The 22,974-nt window shown below is 34.9% G+C and overlaps 1 protein-coding gene across 1 annotated transcript in view; it reads left to right on the forward strand.

The window, feature by feature from the left end:
• Window positions 1-22,974, forward strand: part of LOC113499058 (fibroblast growth factor receptor 3-like) — a 138,587-nt gene that overhangs the window by 15,863 nt on the left and 99,750 nt on the right. Inside the window, exons 3-8 of the mRNA XM_026879393.1 lie at window positions 5,445-5,539; window positions 5,872-6,016; window positions 7,107-7,287; window positions 7,995-8,335; window positions 8,910-8,953; window positions 9,401-9,564. Of these exons, the coding sequence (XP_026735194.1) occupies window positions 5,445-5,539; window positions 5,872-6,016; window positions 7,107-7,287; window positions 7,995-8,335; window positions 8,910-8,953; window positions 9,401-9,564 (970 nt within the window). The remainder of the gene's footprint in view (window positions 1-5,444; window positions 5,540-5,871; window positions 6,017-7,106; window positions 7,288-7,994; window positions 8,336-8,909; window positions 8,954-9,400; window positions 9,565-22,974) is intronic.

Below are 22,974 nucleotides of genomic sequence, written 5' to 3' on the forward strand. Positions count from 1 at the left end.
CAAACCTAATAAAATTAGTTAACTAAATTCCAAGCGGCCTAGACTCAATTATTTTAATAAAAAAAATGTTGGGTTCCAAACCGTTGTAATAATTACGGCCATAATGTGATGTCATAGAACCTGTAAACAAACTAATGCCAATGTCACTTAGATATATTTGTGTGTTTTATATATGTCGAATGATTGTTTACAAACTTATCACGTGACAGCACAGAATCTATAAACTAATAAGGCTGACAGCGACTTCCCTTCATCAGAAAGTGTGACGTCAAGAGCCCCCCCCCCCTCCTTAACTTGGGGTTTATGAAAGGCTCGTAGTTTTTTTTTATAAAATGACTACAGGCCACTTTTCTTTGTACCCTTCATTTTAAGTCAAAATCAACATTATTATGATTAGATCCAAATTATTAATTATTAGATAGAATTAGCAATCCAGACATTACAATGATTTTCATAACCGATTCTTTCACAATAGTTATCAAATCAAGATGCAAGGATATCAAACAAAACCAAAACATAAGATTTCAAAGAGACCCGTTTCAGGCATTTCCAAAACGTTGAAATAGTTTATTGTGGAGAATATTATTATATTAATTAACTAATTATTAATTGACTTTAGTTCCAAAAATACAACAAAAAAAAAATCTAAGACTTCTCTAGAATTCTCTTACATCTAATTTTTAACCAAGAATCAGAACTATGTGCTATAAATACCTAATATACGTCAATTACTTCCCAAACGCGTCATACTGTAAGTAAACAACGAACAACAATCTTCTGTAGTCGGTCAAAGCTAAATGATTATGCTGATAGATTGTCTAACTCAACAATGGTCTAGAAATTGATTGTAAGTTCATATATTCTACTGAAGTAGGTCGGAATGTTGCGTTGTGTTCGGATGACATGAGCTCTTATTGATAGAACATAGAATAGAAGTATATTTTCTCCGTGACTATTTGGCATAAGTTTAGAGAATTTGACTCAGATAGAGAATGCGACTGCACGGATAGCTGAGTGACGTAGGTCACTACGCCAAACACACTGCTTGATTCGTCGCGGGTTAGATCCCTGCGTAAGACAAGCATTTGTGTGATCCACGAATGCGTGTTCTAAATGCTCTTACTACGGGAGTCGTTTAAAAACATCTTCTCATAATAACAGTTTCAGTTCAATTATAGTTCTAATAAGTGAGTCACAACTAAACGTTATGAAGATAGCAATAGAAACATAATTCGCATTTCACACAAAACCAGCCAGCCCTAATAATCAGTGTATCCACGATATCGCTTATAATGTGCTTTATTAATTATGTAACGACAAATGTCTGATCAGATTGTAAATGATCAAGAGAATCTGTTGTTAAATTCTTAGGGCCGACCAACACGTCTTAGCGTAATATTATTATGTTTGTGGAAACGTGACAGCGCAATACATGGCGTAGAGCGGCATCTCTTTTCGACTACGACTCTTCGAATATCACTTTAAGACGTGGCGTTCAGGCCTCTGCTTACCTATCATAATCGATTGGATAAAACTCGAGATTTATCAACCGAAAAAAAAGAGCAAAGAAGAAGAGGTTCTCAATTGATCTGTATTTTGCGTTTGTTTCCTCAGAAATTTGGACTGTCTGAACCCATGATTTCGATCATGAAATAGCTGTTATTTTTTCTATCAATGTAATCAAGTTTGAAATATTAAATCAATTTAATAAGTTTATTATTTGAAGTCGGTTGTATGTTTTTGTTGTTAAAACAATATTATTGAATACCAACCGCAAAATCAAACAGATCTCTTGAGTGCGTCTTATTTAAACATCATCACAGATTACAGCTTCAGCTTTCAGAATTTTTCCTTATCTAATACTCAGAGAAAACAAACACACGAAACACAAGTTTTCTATACATATATCGGCTCTGCCCTTCCTCTTGTTATTTCACAAACATCTGTTACTGTACCAGCATTGTTTATCGCCTAAAAATAATACAACGAAACCCAGTCAAAGTAAATTTAACAAAAACAAATTGTGATCGTCAGTCGATTTAATAAATAACGATTTATTCACGCGTATTTATCGTGATCGCACGACTAGTTTCTGGCTCAATCGGAGTCGTTCGTTATAAGCTGATTCAGCGTCGTGGAAGCGGGATTGCTAGTCAAACCGAATTAGTTTCCCGATAAAAATGAGAGTTGGTCAAAAGGTTTTATATAAATCATTATGCATCAGACTAACGAAAATTCCTCAACAGTTATTCTCGAAAAAAAATTTTGAAGAAACTATGTAAAAGAAACGCATAAATATTATATAATTATATCTGTCTTTGTACAGAAGATTTTTTTAAGGAAAGATTATGCCCTACGGTTTATTAAATTATCTAATTAGTCCTTCCATTAAATACATAATCACAAATATTAGTCATTTTGTATTTAAGGTATTTCAAAGAAACTCTTTGTTTGTAAAGAAAGATTCCTGAATCAGATAAGACGACTATCGTACGAATTTAGCTGTTATCTGAGTGTTGCTTGAATGATTAATTCATCACGTGGGCAAGTTATGTTTATATTGATAATGTTCCGTGATTTTCACTAATGCATGTTGTGTATACTATGTAAAAATATATATGAATATTCTTAAGAGATAATGTTTGTGAGTTTGCGCCGGTGTTGGAGGTGATCTTAAGAATTACTGAATAGATTTTGAAAAATTCCAACCAATAACCAATGAAAAAGCCTCGTCTTTAGTGAGTGCTATAGCTATTTATAAACCAGTGCAAGAAAAAGTGATACAAACACCAAAACGCAGATGTCGGAGCACGGTACTTTAGGTTCCAACACCAAGGTAGCAGGTGGAAGTCAGGGTCGCGCTGAAGCATGCGCGAGCGATCCCGTGGCTCTGGCTCAGGCATTTGAAGGGGCCCGGGGTGTTTTTAGTCGGTGGGAGTCCGACATATCCCCTCGCCGTGCCCTCGGCGTGGGTTGAAGTCATTAGAGTTTCACCCCGGACAAAAAAAAAAAAGGGAGGCGAAAAAAAGGCAGGTGGAACACTCACTGTCATTAACAGTGAGTGTTCCACCCCAAATTAATGGTATTCCATTAATTTCCAATTATTATGTTTGCAAATGAAATAGAAATAGTTTCAAATTTAATCCAATTACCATTCATTCATCGGCCATTGTAAATAGCAGAATCGGGGCAAAATTCAAGCTATCATATTGTGTAAGGCCAAAATAGGAGAATAGAATACCGTACTTGGCTATTTAGACCGAATATATTTTACCAAAACACATTAATCTCGTACTGTTTATGCATTACTCATCAGACATTTGGTTTAAATCATAATTCTCGTTAATCGTTCCTGTTCTCATCATTCATCATTCAGAATATAGGTAGGAATTATGTGCGAACAAAAACATATTTGAATTGTTTTGTGTGAATATATCTGCTGTGAATCTTGCTGCATTTTTTGTAGCGTTGTTGTAGTCCAAAACAAGATTGCGTTGCTTATGCATACATCTATACTAATATATAAAGCTGAAGAGTTTGTTTGTTTGATTGTTTGTTTAAACGCGCTAATCTCAGGAACTACTGGTTCAAATTGAAAAAAACTTTTTGTGTTCAATAGACCATTAATCGAGGAAGGGCTATATAACATCACGCTGCAACTAATAGGAGCGAAGATACAATGGAAAATGTGGCAAAAACGGGGAAAAATATTAATCTTCGAGGGCTTTCGTTCAAAAATTCCTAACATATATCTTCTAACCACGCGGACGAAGTCGCGGGCAACAGCTAGTCCATAATATATGCTTATAATAATAAGCTTTTTAATCTTTATTATATAATATTCTCGTGTCATATGGAACGAAATTGAGCACCTGCGAAAAGGCTCGAGCGATTCTCATGAAAATTTTTGTGTATTTTGGATAGGTCTGAGAAAAATTTTATGAAAATGTCAGTTCTCAATTACGGGACTAATAGAAACGAAATGTGTTTCCATACATTATTAAATAATGCAGAGATTTAATCACGCTTATTAATTAACCTAAAGTGATTCCCGACTACTGTCAAACCCAACTGGAGTCCTTAATTATGAGCTGACGCAGAGTTCTGAATGCCTGAACTGATTTAGCAGCCTACTGCGTTTACCGTTCAGATTTTGAGTGACAGTGGCAATATTTATAGTATACTTGTTATATGTAATTTTTAATTTCTGGAAGGATAGCTGCTCTGTGCTTTAAATGACTCAATAATGTTTAAAAAAACGCTTCCAATTTAAGTTTTTTTTTATGCTAAGACCACGGAAAATTTATTTCGCGAGCATTTCGAAGTACCTTTATAACAATATTAACAATATCCCCATTTTTCCTTTTTCTTCTAAGAAATACGGCGGTACTGACGGATGTCTTGTTTATTCGTCTTAATTCGACACAGAATGTATGATAACATACGCAGGATATTGTTCCTATAAATATCGTGAGCTTACACAAGTAATACTGATCAAATATTTGTATATTTTCATTGCTCAACTTAAGCGTCGTGGGAAATCGAAAGACTTTTTCAGCGAGTACTAATTAATCAGCTTCTTTTGTCTTCAATATGAGACAAGTGAAATTTTGAGGCTCCACGTGCCTATTTTTGTTTTTAGGCGTTTGGATATGTCAGACATAAGCACCCTTTCTAGTGCTTAGCCCAGAATCACGAGGCGAGGCGCAAGGCGTACGATGATGCGAACCGTCTCTTTCTTGGTCCGCTGATCAGGTAGTGGCTAGTTTGTTTTCCAGGACGAGTGACTTTAATGTTAACGTAAAGTCTTGCACTAGAGCTTAGAATAGACATAAAATACAAAAACAAACGTAACTGTTTAAGAAGGGTTTGCTTACGCGTATTTATCGGGAGCACGTTGCCACATGAACTCTGATGTAGGATCCAGTTATGTCCAATACTAGTTGGGCGATCACGATAAATACGCGTGGATACATATTTATTTATTACATCTATCTCACCAAATTATTACAGTAAAAATTACTGCCTTCCATCATCACATCGGCCTAGCTTTTTCCTAACTATGTTGGGATCGGCTACCAGTCCAACCGGTTTTAGCTAATTACCCGTGCTTTACAAGGAGCGACTGCACTATCTGACCGCCTCAACCTTGTTGCCTGGGCAACACGATACCCCTTTGTTAGACTGGTTGTCATTGTTGTTGTTGTACCTGTAACGATTGTCAAAGATGTAGGAGTAACAGCCGGGACCCACAATTTAACGTTCCTTCCGAAACACGGAGGAACTCGTTATAACAAAGATGGTCACCCATCTACGGACCAACCGCGTCAAGCATAGCTTAACTTGTGATCGAATCACTTATGCGGTTATAGGTTAGCCACGAGCTCCTCAATTACAGCCTTCCAACAACAGAAATTCAATTCTTACCTTCATTTGTTTAACAGGAAGACCAGCAAAGGACTATTCGTTGGAGGTGCGAAGCATAACAGATACGGTAGACTGTCAGTCACCGATGTGTTATGAATACAACATTCCTGGGGTGAGTGACTTTCCTACATCATTCTAGTAAATAGATTTCAAGTCAAAGCATTTTGTTTAACAGATTTTGATAGATGAGATCAGGGGTTCAACACTTTAACCACCTGTAAAAATACCTTGGTGGCAGAAGAGATGCAAGACGTCCGTGCAGTGCTTCGTCTCGACAATAAATTACAATACAATACCTCAAGGAACTCTTAAATTAAGACAAAATATGAGAGAAAAAGCTCGATATCGTGTAGTGCGCAATTAATTTTCCCCAACTTCAACAGACATTATGAAGCGATGATAGGTTTCAAGATAATTTAAGGGTAAATTATCTTATTTTCTTAGGAGGCGACGTGGTGGTTGATCCCTGCCTTCTCGAACCCCGTAGCGGAGATGTGCGCTGTGCGACCGGGATGCGCGTACATGGTGCGTCTGATTGCCCACCCGTGGGATGGGCACACTTCCGCAAACCTCCATGTGGAACTTGATGGTGAGAATAAAGAAATTATTAATGATATTGGAGAAGAAATTTATCGAGTGTCGAGATTAGTTCTTGTTAGTATTTTGCAGTCAGGTTGTTGCTTTTTTGATTAAAATAGAACTTTTGTCACTGTTGATGTGACTAGCATATAACTCGTACTTTCTTGATTTGCTTACGTTTTAACTCTCTTTGATGATATCAAGCAAAGCTTTTCTTTCAAATCGAAATCAGATAAAAGTTTGTTGGCAGTAAAAACGCTCCCAAAAAATAGTTGGTATCAGAATATCGGATCGACATACCATGCTTTCATTTGTATAATAAGTCGGGATAGTCAAATAAACTATTTAATGTTTTGTACTATAATCATTCAATACATGGCAAAAAATACATTTTCCGTTATTTTCCCCAAAATTTACTACTACACGTATTTTAAAACGTCTGATCGGATGTTGCCTGTTTAACATTGCGTGAGACTCGTGTTTGGGGAAACATCTCAATATTTCGTCGCTAATGGAGTTAAATATAGAGCAAGATAAACACAGTATGTTCTCTCATTCATTGCAAATACAATGCAATCGTTTAGATTAAAGTTTTATATTTGGATATAACAGGAAGTTGTCTGACATTGTAATATCAACAGTTATAATTATAGATTTAGAAAATTGTGGATGAATACTCGTTCATCGTTGTTACGTTATTTTGTCTTCGGAATTTTGGGATGTAATCCAAATTATTTTTGTTGCGTAAATTTTTCAGTGTTTCATTTTGTTTGGCGTCTCCATAGACAAGCTCCAACATCATGAAATAAAAATATACAGTGTCTTGACTTGATTAGCTATCGATAGTTTTGTAGTTCTTTTTCCTATTATGAATCTAAGATATGCAAAAATATACAACGAATTCTGCATAACGAGTCTTTTCTTTATGCTCTTGCTCTTGCGATTGAAATCTACATCTCTTGCTACGACGCTGTAATGAACTTGGTAATATAAATGAATCTTGCAGTTTTCTTTTATTTCTTTGTAAACTTATTCTTTATTTATTTTAAGGAATAGAAACGTTTTAAAGAGTAAGTTTTACAAAATCTTTTCTGCTCCAGAATGTGTGGTAGGCGTATGCTCTTGCGCTCACTCGCCACGCCTGCCAGCGCCGGAGGTCACAGCTGAGACCGTCACCATCCAAGGCGAGATGTTCACCAATGTTAGCTGGACCCTGCCCAGACCCGCCTACCCTCAAAGACTGCCCTCAGCCAAGCTGGGAAAGCACAGTTATGTGATCAGGTTTGTATACAAATAAGTGTTCAATGAAGATACAAATAATAATGTCTTGTAATGATAATATGGTCAAAATAAAAGTGGATGGTAATGGCTTTTGATAAAGTTGTGGTAAAAAAAATACATGTGATGCCGTCAGGAGAAAAAAGAAATATATTTTTTTAGTTGAAATAAAGAGTTGTTCCTTTATATGATGACCTTTTTTGCAATATCGTGGTTTAAGATTACGTATTACAATTGGTATGCCAAAATTTCCCTGAATGAACGACGTTGATCGAACAGCAATCTGTCATTAGGCTCAATTTAATCCATCCGTTTAATCAATTTCCGGACAAGTTTTAGATAAGATAATATATGGAATGCCCCAAGAGTTGTTTGTTTTCTTGATTGACAGAGTTTAGATTAATTGATTTTTGAAGATTCTCAAACTATATTGACCACGCCTCGTAAGAACACAAGATTAACGTTTTCTGAAGCAGTGTTTTGCAGTATTTATTTATATTATTTTTATTTGTTTGCTATCATCCTTCTACTATGATGATAGGTAAGCCAAGGCTTTGGAGTTCTGAAAGAATAATAATTCTAAAAAGCTTATTCATTACTGATGACCAGTCTCAACTCAATAGTCAACAACAACAAACATTTTAGGATACTTTTCAATTCCAGTGTTTAAGAAAACAAAAGACGTATTCTTATTTACCTTCTTTCCTCAGTCTGGGCAAACAAATGGTGTCAGATGCTCATCCAGCTCCATGGTTCGCAAACACTGTAACTCGTGAAGTGGATGCCGATGGATACGTATCAGAGGGAGACACAACGCGATGGCTACTGCTTCCTGTAAGCGAACGAAGTGTGGAACGAACTGGGGATAAAAGTGGAGACCGAAGTGGGGACCAAAGTGTAAATACAGTCAAAAGTGGTCCAACCAGTGCGCAAAGTGTGCGAAGTGCAAATGGAGTCAAAGTTCTGATTCCCGAAGTGAAGTTATTAGCTAGAGTGAATTTGATTGATGATAGAGGGTGTGTGGGACCTGCGGGCAATGCCACTGCTTTTGGTAAGGTTTTTTTTCCGTTGGACGTTACAGTAGAATATAAGTACCTACTTTATTGTATTAAGGATAAGCGAGGAGCCAGTGGCTAAATTCCAACTGACCAGTTGATCAAGCAGTTGATCGATCACAGGACGATCACACTATTATACACATCTTAGAGTCGGTTTTGGTAGCTAAAAGTCTGACAATCTTGTTACCCAACTGGGTCAGACAGGTAGTCGCTTCTTGAAAACTAGCACACTGGAACTAGCTAGCTATATCCAGTGAGACCAGAAGCCGACCCATACGAAATTGGGAAAACTCTAGGATTATGACAATAATGGCTATAAGAGTTACAATAGATAATATAGACAAATAATATATGTAATAATAGTTAATATAGTTAAAAAAAAATAGAAGTGAAATAGTCGTATTGTAGATCACAGTATAAAATTATTTCCCGTTCTGCAAAGCAATGTTTAATTTAGATAACTTTATATGGAAGCCTTATTTAACCAGTCCTATTACAAAGTTTTAAACAAATTTTATGATGAAATTGTTACTTACTACGTAAACTCACGATAATATTTTGTTACAGACCCTTCGGCAAAAACAACGAGTAAATTTTCATTTGGGACCTACGTAAGTTTGAATTACAAGAAAATGTATCTGACTTTTCAGAAAATCGGGTTTCCTATTGTTATGGTCGTTTCTTTTTTGTTTATTTAAATATAAATAATTATATACCTATTCAAATATATTTTTCTTCTCTTTATTGAAAGTATTGAAAGCTTAGTTAAAAAAAAAAACTTACTGATTGTTAGCCTGCGGAAAGGAGAGGCTTTCGCGCCACGCTAATACCACGGTTCTTGAACATAGTAGAGCTTTAAAAGCAGAACTGACCTTAAAGTGAATTTCTATTTTTATATTCACATCCATCAGGATGACTCATTATTAAAATGATACAACGGTTTACTCACCCGTACCTATTTATCGAGGCTGCTCGATTAGTTTCGGACCCAATTGAAGTCCTTAATCGTGGCGCCAAAATTCTGGCATCAATGTGAGAACCTTTTCTTTCGTCATCAGGTGGTGCTCGCAGCGCTAGCCGGGGCATGGCTTATGGGAGCAGTGTTTGCTTTGAGTGCTCGCATTGTGAAGCGGGTCCTGAAATCCTTTAGACCTGCTCCCGTATCCGCGCCTCTTGAACCCCTCAACAGACGGCCTGCCTGGTTCCCGTTGCAGCTGCGTACGTAAGTAATAGATGTAGGAAATGTTTACAGGCATATCTAAGTGAGACACTTAGCTGAGTGACGTTAAATGTTTGTTTCTCTCTTCATTTTATTGAGAGGGACAAAGGCAGCTTGATATTTCAGGACGATATTTTGCTGTGCATTGTTTTAACACAGGGCTGTCGGTGTAGTAAGAGCTCATAAGACAGGTTGGTTTACAATGTGGAAGCGAGACGCTATACGCTACTCTCGTCTCGTGTCTCGCTTTCACGTCAGCAATCCTGCTTAAAGAGCCTATAGTAACCCCTAAACCAAAAATATATTTCCACTTAGTTACGAAAATCTTTGTGATGTTCAAGTTTCCTTTTAAAAGCTTATGTTTTGTTCGTAAATGAGATCTGAAGATGATGTTATTATATTGAAAGTATTTGTTTGTGTGAAACAGGGGAGATAAGCAAGTTTTCCTTTTTTGGATGTCTTTTATAGACCGGTATTTTTAGGTGACGAAAATTTCGTAAAGACAATTATTTACTTTGGAAAATCTTTTTTTTTATACGATATACTGCCTACACTCTAGACTTCTCGGCGTTATCATGTTTATCTATTTACTTGGCGCTCATCAAAATATCTAATCCGTTCTTTGAAACTCAAAGTTAAACGTAATGACAATGGGACCACGATCCTCTTCGTTAATAATTCTATAAGAGACTTTAGAGGAAGTCAATAAATCAGGCTTAAAATCTTGTTTGACATAAACACAAACAGCTTTCATACGGCTTACGGCCAAAATATAATTATTTATTCATCTCCGGAGCCATAAGTAACTTTCAACCCTTTTTGGGAGTAACTCGGAGTAAGTAAATATGGACTATTTTTTATGTTTTCGAGTAATTCTCGGTATAAACAAAATCTAGATACTACTTAGGTGCTTATTTTATGTGATGTCTGAAGAGAGACCTAGATTAGGAGTGCTTAAGAAGTCTTAAGTATCTGAAGAGAAATTGGTTATAACGGTAATAACTTTGATAGTTATTATATTGAGGTGTCGGGTGTGGAATCAAACGATTGTTTCAAATAATACGTGTTTATTATAGGAACCCCGACATAGAACTGGCTTAGGATAGCCTAGAACATACAATAATATAGCAGCATATATACGTAAAGTATTTCTACTCTACACCTTCCCCATAAAACAAAAAAAAAAATGATTATATAGTACATTTTTTTTTAAATACAAAATTAAGTACTTATATTTAAAGAATACAAGTCAATGTTATGCATAACATAGGACGATTATTCCATAGTAGCGTGATACATGATCCACCTTAAACAATAACAATTAGATACTAAAGTATTAAAGTACACTTGGCGACAATAGTGCTCACACATAATATAATGAATGACTTGATTTATTTTAAGAATAATAAGGCCTAGTTCTGTTTTTGTGTACTATTATTTCCTTGCCACTTTTCACAATTTTCACATTTGGTGCCATATCGTCTACAACAATATAAGGACCTAAGTATAAACTATCTAATTTAGAACAATTTTCATTTTTTAATAACACAAGATCTCCTTTTTTGTATAAAATCGGGTTTATTTTATAATCATATAATAATTTTCTATTTTGTTTACTAACAATTAAATTTTCCCTAGCGTCTTGATGTGCTCTTTGTAACCTAAATTTCAGTTCTAGTGGATAACTATCGAAATTGTACAGTTTATCAACATTTGAAGTTAGATTATTTGGTAAGATACATACATGTCCAAAAACAAGCTCATAAGGGGTATACTTTGTTTCTGTGTGTACTGTAATATTATAAGAAAATTGCCAATATGGTAACCACTGACTCCATGACCTTGAACTATTTCTGCAATGAATTCTGAGATAGTTACCTAAACTTTTGTGTGTGTTCTCAAGCGCGCCGATGCTCTCATGATGATATGCTGACGCGAACCTTTGCCGACCGAATATTTAAAAGTTTACTTACCTCCCTCATTGTAGAAGACATGAACTCCGTTCCTTTGTCCGTAGCAATCGTCTTTGGAATACCATACCTTAATATAAAATGTTCTACGAACGCCCTTGCCACGCTTTCGGTAGTTTTTGATTTAATGGGAGTAGCAACTAAGTATTTAGTTAACTCGCATTGTATTGTAAGAATATAAGAATACCCCTCATCATCTTTTTCAAGAGGGCCGACTAAATCTAAGAATATTTTTTCAAAAGAATTTGATGACGTTGTTGTAATTGAAAGTGGTTCCTTAATATATCTAAAATGTTTATTTCTTTGACACGCATCACATTTATTAATGAAATCCGATATATCTTTTTCCACACCGGGCCAATAGTAGTACTTTTTTATATTGTTTAGTGTTCTTTTGATTCCCGCGTGGCCACTTGTAGGTAACAAGTGAAAATCATTAATTATAATTCTCCTAGTATCTTTATTTTCTATTCTACGAACATCATTAATGACACAAAGTCTAGGACCCTTCCAAGTTACATTTTTATTTATTTCCTCCACAATGAGTTCCATAAACTTGATATTTTCCCTTTTCTTAATTATTATAAGCTCACTTATCTGATTCTTCTTACAAATGTATTCCAAATCTCTCAACAACACGTCTCGCGTTATTGCTGATAAAGAATTCGGATCAACATAAATGGATGACTTAGAAGGAAAATAATAATAAATTTTATTTAATGACTCATAATAACTTTCTTTCTTTGTTAATTTACGTAAAGTTACCCTGTCAAGTAATGTAATTTCAACGTCTCTATTAGTCTTTTTGAGTACTTCAACGACATTTGGCTGATCCGACAGTTGATTACCTGTACTAATAATATCTGATTGATGATAACTATCTTTCTCTATCATTGCTTTTCTTTTTGAGCGCGTCATAACATTTAAACACTCATTATTTATAGTTTTTAATTCATCTGACGTTATTATTATACGAGATAGAACGTCAGCTGCCGCATTATCTTTTCCCCTCACAAATTCTATATCAAAATCATATTCTTCAAGTGTCAGTCGGAATTTCATGAGTCTACTACTAGGCTCTCTCATGCCAAATAAATATACCAAAGGACGATGATCTGTTTGAATTTTAAACTTGCGACCAAATAAATAAGGACGGAAGTATTTAACAGACCATACAATAGCCAGCAATTCTTTTTCAATAACTGGATAATTCTTTTCAGCTTTATTTAAGGTACGGCTTGCGTAAGCAATTGGTCTACCATCGCTGTTACTTAAAACTGAACCGATTGCATAGCCAGATGCGTCTGTTTTAAGTAAAAACACATTACTTTTATCAAAATTAGGATATTGTATAACAATGGAGGCGATATTAACTTTTCTTTTAGTGATAAAAAAGAATTATTACATTCTTCATTCCACTCAAATTCTATATTTTTTCGACAAAGATTATTTAAAGGATTAGCTAAAAGTGCAAAGTTAGGTATAAATTTTCGATAGTAATTTGCAAAGGCAATGAATTTTTTAACATCATCGGTATTTTTAGGAACTGGATAATTTTGCAATGCCGCTACTTTAGACGGATCTGGTTTTAAACCTTCAGCTGATATAATATGACCTAAGTACAAAATTTCTTTTTTCAGAAAGTCACATTTGTCTGGATTTAGTTTTAGGTTCACTTTTCGTAGTCTAAGCATTATATCAATGAGATTTTTGTTATGAAAGGCTAAATTGCGTCCAAAGCAAATTAAATCATCTAAATAAACGAGACATTTGTCGTAATGAAGCCCAGACATTGCCACTGTCATAGCTCTTGAAAAAGAACTTGGACTTGTCTTCAAACCCATGGGAAGTCGAGTCATTTGGTATTGTCCCGACGAAGTTACGAATGCTGTACACGGCCTACTTTCTTTTGTAATGCCCAATTGAAAATAACCCTTGTAAAGGTCAAGGTGACTAAAATAAACTGACCCAGATAATGCATCCAAAATATCAGTAATATTAGGGAGTGGGAACTTGTCATCCAAAATACAATTATTGAGTTTACGAAAGTCTATAACAAGTCTCATTTTCTTAGAGCCATCCCCACTTTCTTTTTTTGGGACCAGTAAAACAGGGCTAGCCCATTCACTACTACATGGTACAATAATTTTATCAGTTAACATATCACTAATCTGCTGGTCTAGCTCCTCACGTTGCGAAAACGGTAAACGATAAGGCTTGGTATATATTGGTGTAGTGTTCGGTTTTAAACGTATTTTTTGTTCGCTGATTTTTGATACTTCCAATTTATCTCCAGAAATATGAAACACGTCAGAAAATTTTGCACATATGTTTAATATGGAAGATTTTTCTTCGCCATTCAAATGATCTAATTTTAATAAATTTAATAATGTTTTGACCCTATCTACCGTTATGGGTGACTTCTCAAAATTACAAACTTTGTAATAACATAATTTTTCAAGTTTAGGTTTAAAATAGCTTAACGATACTTCCGATTCACAAGTATTCATTATTTGAATTGGAATTTTACCATTTTCTGGCTTACTTATACCTCCAGCTAGAAAAACTCCCTCACTTAACTCATCTGAGACTACAACGCAATCTTCGGTTTCATTAGTATCGATGAAAAAAATTTTTTCGCACCTTGGTGGTATATTCATATAAACATTTCTATTTAATTTACCTATATGTAATGGTAAAATTAAATTCTGACCTAAAGTTAATGTATTATGTTTGTAATTTAAAACACATCTATGTTTAGTTAGAAAATCTTGGCCTAATATACCTTCAGTATAACATGGTAGGTTTTGGATTACATAAAACTTATGTTGGAATGTGTGACCATTTAAAGATAAATTTAAATAAACATATCCGATAGTTGTTATTCGACCACCAATTCCATTTATAATGATGTTTTGATTATGGATTGGTAAGTTCCAATGAGCGACTATCTCATTTTTCACGGCTGAAATACTAGCACCAGAATCTACCAACCAGTTATATTCTGTGTTATTAAAAGGAACTTTAACATAATTACTAAATTCATATGCAAATAAATTAGGCACGAAAAAACTGATTCGTATTGTCCTCGGAAGTTGAGGGTTGAACAAGGTCACTAGTATTATTACTGTTGTTAATTTCTGACTGAGGGATATTTGGCTCTAAAGGGTACATACCTCGATTTTGATATTTTCCTCTCTGTCCTCTGTATGTACCACGACCTCGGTATCTCTGATATCTCGATGACCGTTGCCAACTCTGGTTGAAATATCCTCCTCTAGGAAACCGTTGGTAGTTCCCTTGGCCACCACGACCACGATAATTTGATGGAGTTCTGAAAAATCTGTTATGCATAGTTGACTCACCTGATCCTTCTTCGCTGGCCACCAAAATCTCACCTTCAGTTGAGTTTGAGTCATCCTGACTGGACACAAGCTCCTCGTCTTTCGCCGCCCGAATGGCATGTTTGAGAGTAGTGTAGTTTCGAGCTGCTAAAATCACACTTAAATTTTTGTTACGCAAACCATTAGTAAATTTGTTAACCGCTAACTTTTCGTTAATCGGTTTCAGGATGTTAAAAGCTTCTGGATTCCCGTCTGCCTGAGAAATAGTGAGATCAACGAACAGTTGTTCCATTTTCTTTCCGAAGTCATCAATTGTATTTGATTTTTGTTTACAATTAACCATTTCTGCATGAATAGCATTGCTAGATTTTTTTGTGAGAAGGTGTAAACGCATTTCCTTAATTAGCTCATCACATGAGGAGTATGTTTGTTGCAAACGTAATTTAGCACTTTCAGAAAGACGCGTTTTCAAAACAAAATTAACCAACAACTGTTCGTCATCCTTCTCTATCATAGAACTATACAGTTCTATAGCAGATATTAAACGCTTCGTCACTTCTTCGTCAGAACTCATAACAGGTAATAGAGCAGCCGCTGTTTTTAATTGGAACTTTTCCATTTTGACAATTTTCTTTTCTATACCACTGGAACAAAGTTGATTTATACGAGAATATAAATTACTAATATCGGTACATAAAACTTGAATACTATCCAAATCACTGTTCTTAACTTCTCCCTTTTTAATCTGATTTTCTAAATCTGATTTAATAATCAAATATTCGCCATAAATTATATTATTTTCATTAAGCCTCTTTTGAATAATATTTTGTGTCCTACGACTTGGCCCTAATTTGGTTAGATATTCCTTTATACCTTTAAGTTTTTCATAAATTTCTTTAAGATTCTGGGCCATTACCTTTTAAGACACAAAATTATAATAACAATATAATTTTAATGTAAACATGACTTTGCATAAGTATTACATAATAATGTTAAGTCTTATCTAAACAAAAGTAAACATTAAAGTTCCCAAAAAAAAAAACTTGTAACCGACTGTACTAGGAAAGATACACGCCACACATGGCCGTTTAATCACTTTTACCGATTTAATCACTTGACGTAAACACTATCGCGCACTCACTACTTCCTCAAAGGAAAGGAAAAAAAAAATCACACGTCCTCCGTCTTGTAAGAAGCTTCACCTGTATCCTGTGCCCTTCTCAGCCTGGGCACCACTCGACGAAGAGAATGTCGCAAGATTTCCTGCCGCATCAGATGCCCATGACACTTTTTATACAATATCATCAGGACGTAACAGGCTCCCAGACAAATGATGAACGTCACAATCATCAGTAGTATTATACTCGTGACACTTGCGTGGGCCATAAATTGAGTAATATCTGCTCCATTGGAACCACCAGCGTTCTGCGCAATGAGTACCTCTTCCTTAGATACAGACTTTCCCATTTTCGACAATTAAGTAATAAAGTGGACTTGAATACAGAAACAACACACAGCGAACAGGTGTCGCGATAAAGATTAGCTGCTTAGTAACATTCATTATTATAACTTTGCACTGAGCCACGTCCAGAGTTCATATGTAATTCTTGAGAAACCCTTTTATGGGCAACGGAATGTAAATACTTTCGCGAACCCGAATCGCGCCTCTGGCAGGGTCGCCATGAGGTGTCGGGTGTGGAATCAAACGATTGTTTCAAATAATACGTGTTTATTATAGGAACCCCGACATAGAACTGGCTTAGGATAGCCTAGAACATACAATAATATAGCAGCATATATACGTAAAGTATTTCTACTCTACAATATATATATATATATATATATATATTTCTTTCTTTTATATATACATAAACTTCGAAAAACTTTTATATTTTTCTCGAGGTAACTCTTCAAGTTACGTACTAAAATAATAAACTACTTTTCTAACATCTTGAATATTAAAGTTTGAAATGCCTTATGAAATATTAATAGCAAGTCGAGTTGTTGTCGAAATGTATAACAATACCCGCAGGCGCTGGCTAAGTTCCTTTTATGACAACTTAAACATGAGTTTACAGGATCTTTAAACATTAAATTGTATTTGAGAGCGAAATAATAGCTAGTTTATTAGAAGTACAAGGGAACAATAAAATTACTTGATAGAACTTGACCGTGTTATTGCGCAAGTTTGGAAGGGTTGGGTTAATGCCACAATCAACTTTTATATTAGGCATGTATTTTCGTAAATACTTATATCGTCTTCTTATCGATACAAGATACTTCGTCCAACTTAATACTGTCTCTCTTTTCCTTTTTTCTGAACACGGCGAAAACGACTTCTGCTTTTAAAAATTAATCCTTGTGTCGCGGGGATTTTGTAAACACTCCGTCACTTGCACAAAGACACCGAGACACAGGATAAGCATCCGTAAATCACACAAATGCTTGCCTTACGCGAGGATCGAACCCGCGACACGTCGCTCTCAGTGGGATTGGCGAGTTGACCTTATCCACAGTGTAATAATACTACTGTGCCTCATCCACTCGGCTATCCGTGCGTGTCATAAATGTAATTGCTTAACTACACAACTAATTCTACCACTTATCAAAGTATGGTAGGAAATTAGTTGACGAAACTCAAAACCTATTTAACGGTTCTTTGACATCTAATTCCCTTATCAAAAACAATTTATTATTAAACGGTACCGTTTAAAAAGGTACTGATCAAACCAAAATAAGCAGAAGTAATTTAAAAGTTGAGCTTTATGAAACAGCTGTCATAACTGCGGGGTTGAATTAATGGGGTTTAGTCGACACGGAATAATAGATTACGACAACCTCTTATCTGAGATGTAACGCCCACCCTGAACACAAAGCACCTTTGATGTCGTTTTATGGTAAATTAAAGTATACAGTTTTACGAAAAATCGATACATCCGTTACGGAATAATGCTGTCATTGAAACTATGGTAGACTATACTTGAGTTCCACACCAAACGAGCTCGCGACCTATCGCGGGTTCGATCCCGGCGTAGGACAAGGTTTTGTGTGATCCACGAATGGTTGTCCTGAGACGGGATGTCGTTGTGTGGTTTGGGCGTTGTGTTATCCCTTGCGAATTGCGACATATGGATTAGAATCCTTAACGCGGGTGTCGATTTTTTTTTAATAATGTGATCTCATAAATTTTTTCTACCTTATTTTTGAATTCTTATTGAAAAAGTAAGTACCTAACCAACTAAGCAAATATTTTTATTATGATCAAAGTCGTCTCGTACGAAAAGGCTAAATAATTCATAGAAAATTCAAATGGTAGGTACGTTTTAAAATAAGTTTTCTTTACCGGATTGTCTTGAAAGTTTTGAGGTTGTGAAAACAGCTGTTCCGAAGGTCTCGATAAAAGCGTTATTGAGTTTATCTCAGAGTGAATCAGCAAAAATCTGGCTTTTAGCCCTATCAAAGGCTGAATCCGTTCAACTTGAACTAGGTTAACCTACTTTCTCATCCTTTTTAAATTTTATCAACAAAGATAGTCGAATTGAAATAGAACCTCTCTCGGGAGTTTAAAATATCGCAGCAATTATTTTAGTAGTTGAAAATAGAACAACAAATTTTATCGTAAAACTTAGTATTTATCACGAGATAGGTGATTATGTTTCAAGTCGGTAGCCTTAGAGTCCATCTCCTGTCATGTGTTTATATAGCATTTGTTCATGTATCGAACACTGATTCTGATGAGAATCAGTATCAGAATATCAGAAAGAAACCATGATATAAGAAATAAGAATCTTGAAAAATGTTAGGTTACGCTATATAAAATCTGGCTTTATACCTAATATTGCGCATAATTATGAAATCGTTTTCTTCAAAATGTAGGTAGGTACTAGGCATTTTTGTTCGAATTAGAGTACTGTTTTCTAAGTTAAATAAGAAACCACTGTTAGTGAAAAAAAGAGAAATTAATATCACACTATGTTATTTTATTTGTCGGTTATGTATAAGATTGTTAACAACACAACACCGATGCCAATTATTTGAACTGAGTAGCAATTCTGAGAAATTAAGAAAACGTTTTGTATGCAAGCGTGACTGTCTGCTTGCGCGGACATTGATTTGTAATTCAGTCTGGTGCAGGCCGTTTTGATAAGTATTAGAAAACGCCACATTCAGACATGTATGAATGTATGACACTCGATAACTTTCAAAGTAGTAAGTAATTGTAGGAATACTAAGAAATGTCACGTCCAGTCGATTAAATAGATAAAAAAATATATATTTTGTCTTTAAAATATAATTTTGTATATTATACTATACAAGGTACCTAAATACAAAAATACCGAGTGATTGCGGTGTCCACACCGCACCCACTGGGAGCGACGTGTCGCGGGTTCGATCGACGCGTAGAATGATCCACAAATGTTTGTTCTGAGTCAGAGTATCTTTGTGCATGTGATTTGTATGTTTGTAAAACACCCCGCGAAACAAGAATTAAATTCCTGTAGGAGTCGTTTTTAAAAAATAAATGAAAAAAAAGTTTTTGTTATTAAATTTCCAGTTTTCATCATGACTGCACTTGGTTTATCACTGCCAACTCAATCCCATTAATTTATACAACCTATCAAAATTGATACGTACACATTTTAACCAGAAGGTGTAACCTAACAAATATACAAACAAATATTCACTTTGATAATAGATTGAACATATATTAACACTGCTCTGACCCATAGTACTTCACGAAGTAGTAAGAAAACAGTATATTTAGTAACAGTCATCTCATAATCATCTGTGGCTCATCTCGACATGACCGGCGTACTTATTTCATCCCTACTTTCCTTCCTTATACCAAAGTGTCGTTATTATTCCGTGCGGAACCCTAATGGTTCTTACGTAACTCGAAGAGGCTTCTAGAAATGTTTAACTATTTGTTGCCTTTTGAATACAAACTACAAATTTGTCTAGACTTAAGTGAATAGTAGTTTTTTGCTGTTTTTGAGTAGTTACGTATCAAAAATGTATTTTTAGAATTCCAAAAGTGTTTTAAGGTTTGCGTAACCAAAGTGTAAAAGGAACCCTAAGTGGTCTAATACTAAGTGGTCCCTGGCTGTCTGTCCGTCCGACGCTAGGGTTTATCTCATGAACCGTTATATCTAGATAGTTTGGATTTTCAAAGATGATATTCATGTTCACGCTATAATGACAAATTTGGTGACAAATAGGGTAAAAATATTAACACCAGTTTTTTTTATTTGTTTGTAAGTTTTCTAATCAAATATATCGTACAAACTGATCGAAATATAAACTACACAAATTTTCCATAAAAATACCATCACAACTGCAATACAATCCCAACCTTATATTCAACACATAAAGTTTAATTTCAATCAAACGCCTATACTAAATAACATTAATGATAGCACATGTCCAGTTCACAAGTTGGCCAACGGAGCCGGGTCACAGATTGACGGGACCGAGATACTAACATAACATTATGTTGGGTAAGTTTGAATTTAGAATATGTTGCCAGTACTATTATGTATACTTCCTTACATTCCTTACATATACCACTCATTTATTCCATTTTTATTTCATCGGCTACAAATGGAATAAATCAGTGGTATTTTTTTTTGGGGTTTCGTCCTCTGTAACCAGGTTTTTTCTTAAAAACTGTGACAGCTAGACAGCGGAAATTTTGAGAAATCATGAAATTCTTTTGCCACTATAATATAAAAAAAAAACATTTTTTTTTCTTCTTTTTTACTATAGGTATCTATTTACTCTGGGTCGCATTTCATTTTCATTCATTCAAAGCAGATCTTTTCATACACAAAAATCACACATTCACACATATACGTACCTAACTAATCCCTCAAATATTATTTAAAGATTGCCTGGTATCGTTTGCCGCGAGCTATCCACGTAATGACGTAATAACTCGACATGCCTAATTGGCAATAATTTCATTAGACGCGGAAGTTAAATAATCCTCCTTAATAAAATTTGTGTTTTTTTTTAGTGAATACCAGGACACATCTTTAATCTTTCCTTTGTGTAGATTTTCGTCTTTGACAAGGAATTCCTTACCAGGCACACCATTGATTCTGGAAGTAGCCTTCTTCCCCCCTTTAAAAAAACAGCACCTAAATTCTGTTATACGTTGGTGTTTGATAGTTGTAATTGAATACGAATCCCCTTCGTAGAATACGGTACTCGACTAAATCAACTATCCCCGACGTAGCTTGAGCAAAAAGCAGATTAGGATCTTCTATAACTTTTTTATAATACTCTGAAAAGTGAAAACTAACCTAACTTTATTCTTTGAGCGTGAGTTCAAAAAGGTATATAAGCAAAAATAGAAGTTACATTATGTATATTGATTAGGTAATCATACGAAGTCAAATCTCCGTCCATTACGAGACAAATGAGAAAACACTAAGTAAATACATTTAAAAAAACAATTGATATTATTGGGCGTGCCGACAGTGGTTAAAGCGATGGGTACACCTTACAAGCGATGGGTACATTATCGAATCAAAGTAATTCTTTCACAAGAAGTTATGGAAAGAAGAGGACTCAATTGAGAGCAAATCTTTTTAAAACTAAAAATCATATCATTCAAAGCAAACTTTATTTGTTAAACATAATATGTTCGAAAACGTCTAGTCTATGAGATGGTTCACCGCCAAGGGTGTACAATTGTATAAAAGGAAAACCAATACAAACTGAAATCAAACATTACTGAATGATGCAACAAATCAAAAAATAGAAAAATAAATCAATTTTATAAATATATATTAAGTTATTCAAAGACTACCTATTGCCCACGGGTCCGCCCGCTACATATCAAAAAAGATCCCATGAGAACATAAAAGTGAGATAAAAACGAATGTGCAAATCCTGCTTATAAACTATCTATGTATAAACTTTCGCGATTATAATATAGTAGGATTAGGATAAGGGCTAGAATAGTAGGATACACTGTAAGTACGGCTAAGCAAGACATTAGTCTGTTGTTAACTGAGTGAGACAGTGTATCCGAGACAAAACTGTCATGTCCTAAATAAGGACTCATGCTAATGGTCAATCACTTGCTATGCTCATTCGTCACAGTATCATTATAGCTTCATATGACCTATGAACTAAAGTATGATTGGACTTAGCCGTTTTATAATATAGCCTTCATTATCTGCTTTATACAAAGTAAGGGAACCTTACGATGCGACGCTGTTTTCTTAATAAAATTACGCCCTCAGTAAGGAATTTAATCCTTATGTCACGGTTTCATAAATATTTAAGTCCCATGCACAAAGGTACCCAGACCTAGGACTGGCATTCGGAGGATCACAAAATTGATTGTTCTACACGGGGATCGAACCCGCGGCACATTGCGCTCGATGGGTTTTGCTTGGTCACTTCTACCACTCGGCTATCGGTGCACTCTTTCCTGTAATTGACTTTTTAATTAAATTATTCATTCATTTTTGTTTCCTAGGTTGTGCTTTTGTTTCTTTGCTATGTAGCATCGCTTTGTGTATGCCATATACACATAAATATTTCCCGAAGCTATTAAAATTGGGTCGAACTCTCGCAGAACCTACTTAAAGTAATTTTAAAGGCAACTGTATCTGTGTTTGGACGGTTAGTTTATTTTCGTTCGAAATGTTGTTATTATTTCCTTTGTTTAATGTAAAATGTTAGGTAATGTTGTTTGCTTTTCTGTTTCTCTCTACTATGAACTATAATGTTAAGTACATATTACTTCTGGACAATAGAGTATTAAAATCAACATTGAATTTTGATTTACTATTATAAATTTGGATTATATGTATAATTGAAAGTGGTTTAATTAAATTAGATTTCAGTTTCAGTAGCTTCATGGAATAAATAACTAGCTATTTTTAAACTTGCTAGTTTTTTTTCATTCCAGACGTATGTTTGAGACAGCTAATTATATTTCATTTGTTTACGTAAGTACTTAAAAATGGTAAATAATTATGGTGTGTATTTAGTTAACAGCTTAGTTTTCAAAACAAAAGCTATTAAAAACAATAACAAGGCTTATAATACAGAAACAATTATACCACTGAAATCTAAAAAAA

Source organism: Trichoplusia ni, chromosome 11 (assembly GCF_003590095.1).
Source record: "Trichoplusia ni isolate ovarian cell line Hi5 chromosome 11, tn1, whole genome shotgun sequence".
Classification (NCBI taxonomy): domain Eukaryota; kingdom Metazoa; phylum Arthropoda; class Insecta; order Lepidoptera; family Noctuidae; genus Trichoplusia; species Trichoplusia ni.